Source organism: Diospyros lotus, chromosome 3 (genome assembly GCF_014633365.1).
Source record: "Diospyros lotus cultivar Yz01 chromosome 3, ASM1463336v1, whole genome shotgun sequence".
Taxonomy (NCBI): domain Eukaryota; kingdom Viridiplantae; phylum Streptophyta; class Magnoliopsida; order Ericales; family Ebenaceae; genus Diospyros; species Diospyros lotus.
Window position 1 is genome coordinate 2,049,403 of NC_068340.1, and position 10,526 is coordinate 2,059,928.

The 10,526-nt window shown below is 33.1% G+C and overlaps 1 protein-coding gene across 1 annotated transcript; it reads right to left on the bottom strand.

Annotated features, from left to right (window-relative positions):
- Positions 1-1,696: 1,696 nt before the first annotated feature.
- On the bottom strand, positions 1,697-6,025 carry LOC127798280 (isoamylase 2, chloroplastic). Its single transcript, XM_052331739.1, has 2 exons — positions 5,816-6,025; positions 1,697-4,746 (listed from the first exon to the last, which is right to left on the bottom strand). Exon 2 carries the CDS (start codon positions 4,657-4,659, stop codon positions 2,062-2,064), a length of 2,598 nt encoding a protein of 865 aa, XP_052187699.1. The 5' UTR covers positions 4,660-4,746; positions 5,816-6,025; the 3' UTR covers positions 1,697-2,061.
- Positions 6,026-10,526: the final 4,501 nt, after the last annotated feature.

Consider the following 10,526-nt stretch of genomic DNA (forward strand, 5'->3'; position numbering starts at 1 on the left):
GGATACTTAATCTCAGTCATTGATACATAGTTTTCTTTATTTTCCCGTCTGTTGTTTAGGAAATTTTGCTAGGTCTCTAGGCTTTCATGTTGAAAGTTGTTTCGCTAGGACTTAACCAAAAAAAAAAAAAAAGGTTGTTTCGAAAGGGCTTTTATTTAAATTACTGGTTCAGAAGAATAATTTGTTAAATTTTGCCGTTAATACCTTTCAATTGGTTACACTTTCATCTTCAGGTAATTCTTATCTTGGGGATTGTTTATGTGGGACTGTAAAATGTTTAAAGGATAATTCTAAGCTATCCAGTGTAAGCTGGTTGACTTTCAACTTAAAAATTGACATTTGTCAAATTTATATTTTTGTCTATATATTTTTATTTTTTTATATAATCATTTAAATTTTTATTATTTTAATTATACTCTTAAACTTGATTTTGAGTTAATTTAATTTTTATATTTTGAGTTTTTTTTATATGGTAATTTAAATTTTTTATTTTAATTATATTGTTAATCTTATATTTTTAAGTTAATTTAATATTTATATTTTTATATAAAAAATAAAATAATAAAACATACAGCCATATCTTGTTCATGTCAAAAATAAGAGTTAAATTGACTTAAAAATATAAGTCAGAGATATAATTAAAATAATAAAAAAATTTAAGTTAGTACATAAAAAAAAATTAAAATATAAGAATAAAAAATATAAATTCAGAGATATAATTAAAATAATAAAAAATTTAAATTAGCACCAAAAAAATTAAAATATAAAAATTAAATAAGTGAAAAATACAAGTCTAGCATTAAAATTAAAAAAATAAAAAATTTTAATGATCATAAAAAAATGAAATTACAAAGAAAACATATAAGTTTGTCTTATTCACATCTATCATGGAGAGTTGGTTGTAGGACAATTTTTTGGCACATGTGGCAGTACAATTGGACTACTTACATCCATCGAAGCCCTTCAATACAACTTTTATAGGACATCATTGGTATCTGACATTCATTGGATCACATTTTGCTTCCAAAAACCTTGACATAGTTTTTCATAATTCTTTGTCTATAGGTACCCAAAGGGACCACTGTAGGAGGAACCTGTCCCCCTTTACATTGCATCGCAATTCTTTCAGGCTACACCACACTAACTCCCTTCAAATTGTACTGCACTCTCATCACCCCCTATGTCAGCTCCTTCCACCAGGCCCGTCTTTCAGGCTACACCATACTTATTTTTATTGGCTAAATTTATATTTTCCATCTCGTTATTTTTACAGTTTTTTTTATAATTATTTAAATTTTTTATTATTTCAATTAAATTTATAAACTCAATTTTTGAATTAATTTAATCCTTATAATTTAACATTTTTTTCTTATATAATAACATAAACTTTTAATCATTTTGATCAGATCCTAGAATTATATTTTTGAATCAATTTAATTTTTATATTTTTTATATAATAAAAAAATAAAATAAAATAATAAAATACGCGTTACACTCTTCTGTCAAAATTCATGAGTTAAATTAATTCAAAAATACAAATATAAAGATATAATCAAAACAATAAAAAGTTTGGATTGTTACACCCAAAAAAAATTAAAGTATAAAAATTAAATTAACTCAAAAATACAGGTTCGAAAATGTAATCGAAACAACAAAAAATTATAATAGCCTGAACGAAAAAATATGAAAGTACAAATGCAAAAATATAAGTTTGAACTATTTTTATTTGTTTGCAAAGTCTTCACTTCACATTACCATAATGTACTTTGGCTGGCTGGGACTCATAGGATTATATTTCTCTAGAACTTTACAAAAGAAAAATTAATTAATGGTGGAATGGCTAATTAAGCTTGAAAGCTGGAATATATGCAGAAGCTCTTATTCAAACAAAAGAACTGACAAAGCACACATGCTTAGTACACCAACCTTCCAAATCTTATTTGCTGCAAGCCTCCACATCCTAATGTACCACTCTTCCCATTCTTTTTCTTCATGTCTTCCCCTTCTTTTGGTTGGGGTTAGGGGTGAGAGACAAGCAAGGGAAACTGCTTCAACCTCTTATTAGGCTCTCCTGGCTTCAAGCAGGACACAACTGTGAGACTTCATCTCATACCCAGCCTCCTCCTGCTCAAGGGCAGGGTCACCATCTTCGGAAAAGAATCCTGGAAAAGGAAGGGCTGTGTCAACCAAACGGACCCATGCCATCTCTGCCGGAGGTGGAGGTAGAATCACTCTCTCTGAGTGATCAGCAGCATTGAATGCAACAAACAGATCACCACCCTTTAAAGCAGATAACTCAGAGCTCGAGTCACTCCCATCTTTGTCAACTTTCAATGTCATGGCTAGGAATCTGCTTGACGGGTCTTCCCATTTTGGTGGGGACTGGTCGATTCCATGCCATTCGATATTGTCTTCTCCCAAGAAGTTCCTCTTCTGAAGAAGATCACTTCGTCTCATCCTTAGAGAGCTCAGGAATGAAATGAACTTTGTGGTCTGAATCCCAAATCCGGTGCTCAAAGCATTCCAGTCTAAGGGCTTTCTGTCACCATATGAAGGGGAGCCCCCAGAAGACTGCCCGCATTCATCTCCCATGTTAAGGACAGGAACCCCCAGTGAGACAAACAAAATGAAGAGAAAATTGCGAATTTGCTTGAGTCGTGTCTTGAGGACAACAGATTTATTGGTTGGACCTTCTTCCCCACAGTTCCAACTTAGTTGCGAGGCCAACTCAGTGCTGCTGAAGCTGACCAAGTCGACAAGAGGGACCCCAAAGTTTCTTGCAATGAAATTGAAAGAGAATGCTGGTCCTCTCCCATTCGAGAAGACATCCCCACTCCCACAAAGCCGTGTAGCAAGGGCACTAATAAGATTCTCACCCCTCAAAAACTTTCTTACATCATCACAAAACTTTGTATTTATTTCTGCCCATCTCTTCCAATGAGGAAAAGGGATTTCTTCCGATACCATGTCATGTGGGTCCCACGAATCCGCAATTATCTTGGCCTTCGCAAGCAATGGATCAAAAGCAATTGCTTCAACCAAAGGAGGGCGAGACAGATATTCACCGTGAAATCCTTTCAACAGCAATGGAGCATTGATGAAACAAAAGCCATCCACATGAAACTCAGTCACCCAGTGACAAAGGCTATCTAAAATCATCTGTTGAACAATAGGGTAGTTACAATTTAAAGCATCCCTGGCTCCCAAACCTTCATCCTCACCACCAAAATAATAGGATGAATTATCAATTTCTCTCAATGCAACACCTTTGGCAGTGTGGGTATACACAACCTCCAGGAGAACCTCTATTCCGTTGGCATGCAATGTCTTCACCATCTCTTTCATTGAATTAATAGTGGCTGCTGGGTCACCAGAAGGTCCGTATAGGTTTGTTGCTGAAAAGAAATGGAAAGGGAAATAAGGTCCCTTCTCCTCATCAAAGGGGAACACTGGCTCCAGTAAGACAGCATTTACCCCGAGATCTTTGAAATGGTGCAACTTTTCAGCAATGCCAGAAAAAGTTCCCGCAATATCATTGGGCAACTTACTCGACTTGTGTTTGGTAAAACGTGCTACATTTACTCGATAAACTACTAGTTTCTCCATAGGTGTACAAGGATGAACATCCCCACTCCAATCAAAAGTGGGTTTCTTGATCAATTTTCCAAGAATTTTTGGGAGCACACCGGGATTAGCATTCCCAATGATCTTAGCATATGGATCTAACAGAATATGTTCGGTTTGCAACTTGTTACCTTTGTCATGAATGCCTCCCTTGCATTGATAGCCATAGCTGACAAAGGGTAGCGCATTATCCATTGAGGCATGCCAAATGTCACCTGATTTGTTGAGATATGGATCTAGATCAATCTGTAATGCAGGTTGGTCCACCTTGGTGTCATCATACAAACACAAAACCACACCTTCAGCACTTTGTGAGAAGAGAGCAAAATTCATTGAACCATCAGCTGCAAAGGAAAGACCCAGTGGAGCAGGAAGTCCAGAACCAAGACCAACTGGCACACAGAAACTTGCATTCCTATGGCTTCTGATAACTAAACTTCTTGAATCTCCATCAGGATGAGACTTTAGCAGGAAGGACAGATAGAAGGGCACCATGCTCGCTTCAAAATCCAACTGAGCTGCAAGACTGTCTAGTGATTTTCGAGCAAATGGAGTCTCAACTGTCTTGGATCTGGAATCTGGAGTTGAATTTTCAAAGTTCAAAGGCATAAAATGTGATGAGTCAGATTTAAAGATACCCCAACTCATTACCACCTTATTCTCACTACCACTTAGTGGCAAGGATGAAACTTCAACATGCACACTGTATTTGAGATTCTTCTTTCCAACAAATACCTTCACGTGACCACCAACTTCTGTCCTAAATAGGTAAATGGAAGATCTTTGTTCAGTTTGGACAACAGAGACCCCTGATGTGGCATATACTTTCATAATATGGTTCCTGAAAGAATCTTTTGTTGCATATTTTGTAACTTCTCCATGATTGAGGCTTCTTTCAGCGGCCATTTTCTCTAAGCTGTGTGCCACTCTCTGTCCATAAACACGGTGACTGGTATCTATCAACTTAGGTGATTTGGTGGCCCCACAGTTGATAAAATGAGATTGTATTGTGAATGGTAGTGAAAAAGTTGCCATGTGGCACTCCAGATGGAGACCAACTCAGATGGCAGAAAAACAAAGTTCAGGTTTTGCAAGATTTCCTAGATGATTCACAATGTGTATCTGTCCCAGAGAGAGAGAGAGAGAGATGGAGAGAATTAGTTTACTGACGGAATTGTCTCCAAAGCAAATCATCACAACATAATGCAAGTACCAAATTGCTAGCAGAAAATTGACCAATATTGACTGCTAGAAATCCTGGTTACAAAAGATTATGGACCTCATGGTGAAATACGGACCTATTAGTCTTGATACAGAATTACATGGTTTAAAGGAGAAGAAGCTAATCAAGCAGGTCCAAGCTTTATTCAGGGAGATATGTGAGCCTGCACTCACAGTTCCATTCTGAAGCTAATCAAGCAGGCCCGAGCTTTATGAAGGGATATATGTGAACCTGCACTAGCAGATCCATTCTGATTGGTGCAACTTAAGACTACTGCACTAGTAGGCATCGAGACATCAAGACATTTATACAAGCACTAAACTAGACAAAATTGCCAGAAGATGCATACTGTTCTAGTAAAAATATTTTCAATAGAGCCTCTTATTTATTATTGAAACCAGAAATGCAATTATTTCAATGAATAGTCAAACAGACTGAAACTCATGCAATATACACTACGCTGCAATGAATTTGTTCAATTTCAGTAATATGCCTGTATGCACCAAGAATGTAATAGAATTTCAATATCCCCTGTCCCATTATGAAAAGAACATGGCAAACCACTGACAAACACCAACTCTAATGTAAGAAAATCCAAAACCTAGCAGCTCGGTCAATATAACATTTTCACAATTCCCATCAGAGAAAACCTAGCAGGGGTCAATAACGACAACAAAATTCAAACGGAAAGAACTTCACGAACATCAGAATCACGCAAGAACCACTTGAGAAAACAAACAGAGAATTCAAATTCCTCTGTAGCCCAAGAAACCAATACGAACACGGCCAAATTCAATCAAATGAACTTCACAATCACAAACATCAAACAAGCAAGACGCACTTGAGAAAAGAAACAGAAAATACGAATTTCTCTCGTGCAGCAGTAGATTAGAACCAAAATGGACCGGGAGCCGCGACCCGAGAAACTAAAAGATGATCACAATCAAGTGAAAGGCACTGCGCACTTACTTCATCCTAAGTTTCTCGAAATGGCTTCCAGCTCGAGCATCCTTGCGATGATTCGGCGAGAAGACGCTGGAGATACTGGCAGAAAGCCGCTGGAACAATCTAAAGTGCAGAGTGGGAAGAAGGAAGAAAGCCGACTCGAGAGAGAACCGATGAGTTCTGGAGAATTCGTTCTGTGAAATTTGGATGCGGTGATTGCTTTCAGATGGGAGAAGGAGATGATCTTCTGACACCGACGTCACGGCCAACGTCCAATCTGGATTTTTTTATTTTTCATTTTTGAAAAATTATTTTTTTTAAAATTTAATTTTAATATTAATTAATTAATGCCATAAAACTACAAGAGAAGATTTAGTCGATTCAGTAATTGTGAGTATTTAGTCGGTTCGTATACAAAATTAATCGAATAGATTTTCAAATCAAATAAATAAAAAAAATAAAATTGATAAAAAAATAAAAAAAATTAAAATTAAAATAATAAAATACAAAAAAATACGTTATTCTTGACATATCGATGAATTAAACAATTTTAATTTTTTTTCAATATGGAAATTAAGTCGAACTGATATAAACTAAATTGTCACACTTAAAAGTCGAATCTAATCAACCAATAATATGAATTTTATTTTAATTTATTTTAATACAGAGATCGAATCTAATCAAAATTATCAAACTTAAAAATCAAACTGAACCAATCTACAATTTAAATCAAATTGACTCGATAATTTTGATCGATTTAATTCGATTATTTCAATTTAACCAAAATATTTCTTACACTCTAAATATAAAGAAGACAAATATTTGATAGTTAGGTTATATGTTAACTATGGGTGTTCAATTGATCCCAACTCTTCTATATTAGATTGTATTGAAATTGAAATTAATAAAAAAATTATATTAAAGATCGGACTATATAAAGATGGGCTCAAATTGAACCGATTTAGTTCAATTCGGTCTTATAAAATCTATATATACACATATATATGATAATATAATTAAAATATACATACTACTGGATTTATAGGTATAGGAATGCTATAAATTATTGTATTTACATCAATACATTGTTAACTAATAATGTTAAGGAACAAAATATTTAAATTTTTAGAAATTTATATTTATAATTGTATTTTAAGGCTATTTTTAAAAAATTATAAATAAATTCTGAGTCAATTTATTTGATTCGAATAAATTAGCCTAATGGGCCAAAGGTAGAGCTCGTAGTCTGCCTTATTATTATCGAGCCATAAGGTCATGCTAGACCAATGGGTTAAAGGTTATCGAGATGAGTCGTCGCATGTGTTTAAGAATTTGAGATATAATGAGATTGTGGGTTTAATTTTACTTACGTGTGGTACTGTACAATCATCTATATCTATTGGAATTAATGAGTCTTAAATTAAAAAAAGTCTTTAATGTAACATCTCGCATCGAGCGATAGGAAGGATCGAAATAACCTACCCTGATGGACCTACACGAACTTTCCAGGGGAGTCACCTATCCCTGGATTACCCTAGGTCAAGTACGCTTAATTTGGGAGTTCTTTGCCAATATTCAGCCCAAAAGGTATCAAGCTGGTGTTGTTTCATTCCTTACGCTATCCTCGATATATACTAACTTCTCTGGGCTCTTGGGGTATTACATTCTCCCCCCCTTGAGCACATGACGTCCTCGTCATGCTATCTTACAATCGGTCACAGATCTCTCCCGATGCATGGCCGATGTGGGATTTGCCTAAGGTGCCTACACGCACCCCCCTCAGGGACTCAGCTTCCTCGCTGAGGTTTGCCCCACCACCGCGCTCAGGGACTCGGGGGTCGGCTCTGATACCATTTGTAACATCCCGCATCGAGCGATAGGAAGGATCGGAACAACTTACCCTGATGGGTCCTACACGAACTTCCCAGGGGGGTCACCCATCCCTGGATTACCCTAGGTCAAGCACGTTTAATTTGGGAGTTCTTTGCCAACATTCAGCCCAAAAGCTATCCAGTTGGTATTGTTTCCTTCCTTACACTATCCTCGATATATACTAACTTCTCTGGGCTCTTGAGGTATTACATTTAAGACTAGAAGCGACTATTTATACGAGATGCAAGTGAGTGAACATGTCTGTTCGGGTAAGCGTGAATGTCTATTTAGATGTGAAAAGTGCAAGAAAAAAGATATGTTTCTCTATTAGATGGTGCAATTTGGACTGCTAAGTCGCACCCAAATATGAAAGGATGCGATTTGAAAATTAAGATTAAATTGAGTTAAACAACATAATATTTTGAGAATGAGTCAAACAACATGACCTTTCACAATTAGACACTTCAAAACTATAAATAAGACCTCTCATAATCCATTTTCTCCATCCAAAAAATCAATTCAAGTAAATTGATTTCTTTATTTCCTCCTCCATTATACTTATTTTCTATAAACTTAAATTATTGTCAAGTGTGTGAGATTCTAATATATTTTCTCCAGTCAACAAGAAGAGTACTATCAAGTTTGATTTCGTCCATCAAGATTAATATACTGTTGTACTAATTATTAGAAGAAGTGTTGTATCTTAGGAGATAAACGTATATTAATCCTTTAACACCGTTGAGGGAGCAAATTTTGTCTTAAAAATATTTGATTTGGCATACCTCACTTCAATCTAGTTCTATGTTCTTTTTCCAAATCTCATTTCATTATACAATTGTATTTTTGTTTTATTGTTAATGTGCATATTATCCTAATCAAATTTAAATTTTTTACAATAGTGTCTACCCAAGGGCTAGGCCATAGGTTTCGATTTACACCAAACATGTCCATATACCTAAGTCAAGTCTAGATATACCGTAAAGTTTAGAGAGTGTGGAACAATCCAGACCGAAAGTCATCTGTGTATTTAAAACCCTTCAAATTATGGGTAATGTGAGACTTAATAAATGGGCTATGCATTTGAAATAATTATATATCTACTTTTGAAATAATTATTTCACTTTGATATGAAAATCAAATAGTTCTTATACATTTAAAAATTTACTCAATTATTTGATATTTTAAATTAAAATAAAATATAATTAATATTTTAATTATAATAGCCAGTGTACTTTTTAGGGGTGATCATTTGGTTGGTTTAATTATCAAACCAACCGAATTATTCAAATCGAATAGATTGAACATTTTTTAAAACTCGAATCAAATCGACCAAGTAGTTTGTCAATCCAACAAAATCAAAATAATTGAAAAAACTAAAAACAACAAAGTGCAAGCAAATAGAAATAATTACGGGTGAACAAAATTTTGATTAAACCAAAATAATCAAACCAAATAGAAATAATTGAAAAACTTAAATTTAAAAATCGAATCGAACAAATTTACATATTAAATCGAATTAAATCTCCAATTTCGACTGGTTGGATTCAATTATTTTAATTTAACTAAAATTTTGCTCACCCCTATTACTTCATGCTTAAAATAGGTTTTATACATTTTTTTGAAAAAATTATAAAAAAAATTATTAACACCCGTAACCTTACAAGGGATGTACCAATTATCAAAATACACAAAATTATATATTTTTGGTTTGAAGTAAAAGTAGTCAATAAATATAATTGAGTAATGGCAACAAATTAACGACCTCAAAGATCAATAAACCAACCTAATGTACAATGCAACTCTTCTAGGCCTGTTTGGTATTGCTTTATTTTTTAAGTACAATAGATTTTTATTATTTTTTAAATATCATTTTGCATAATATTATTGTGCTTTTAAAGTATAATTATTTTTTCTAAAAGAGCAAGTTAAGATACTTCTAAGTAAAAGTAATAGATCTCTCAAAAAGGCAAATTAAGTTGCTTTTAAGTAAAAGTACAAAACTGTCACCTTTATGTAAAAAGTACCAACAATTTTAATGACACACACAATTGTTAATAAGTTATTTATTTTTATAAACATTATTTTTTTTTATAATTAGGCTACTTTACAAAGTAACTATTTAATATGCTTTTTAGTCATTTTACATTATAAAAATAAATATTAACCAAACACTTATTACTTATTTTTAGTATTAATAAACACAACACAATAAAATAGGTTAAAATTATATTTTTGCATCTATATTTTTATTTATTTTTTTGTGTGGCCATCCAAATCTTTTATTATTTTTATTACATCCTTGAACTTATTTTTTGAATCAAGTTAACTTTTGTACTTTGACCAATTTTTCGTGCGACAATTTAAATTTTTTATTGTTTCAATTAAAACATTGAATTTATATTTTTAAATTAATTTAATCATTTATTTTCATGTGTAAAAAAAAATATAAAATGAGATGATAAAGTGTATGTTATATTTTGTTCACATCAAAGAATAGATATTAAATTGACTTAAAAATATAATTGAAACAATGAAAAATTCAAATCGCTACACAAAAAAAGAGTCAAAGTATAAGAATTAAATTGATTTAAAAATACAAGTTAAAATATGTAATCAAAGCAACAAAAAATTTGTATGGTCATGCCAAAAAAAAAATGAAAATACAAAAATATAAATATAGATTTGGCCCGATAAAATACAACACAAAACAACAATACCAAGCACAAACAGATCCTAATATCATAAATCAATCATGTGATATCGTGTGTGTGTGTGTATCCTAAATACATGGCACTGATGAGAATAAACTCTATTTTTATTTTTAAATTTATAAAAAATGAACCATCATCATATATTTAAGATG

Coding starts and splice junctions, on each gene's coding strand:
- LOC127798280 (XM_052331739.1), bottom strand. CDS start 4,659: ATGGCAACTTTTTCACTACCATTCACAATACAATCTCATTTTATCAAC.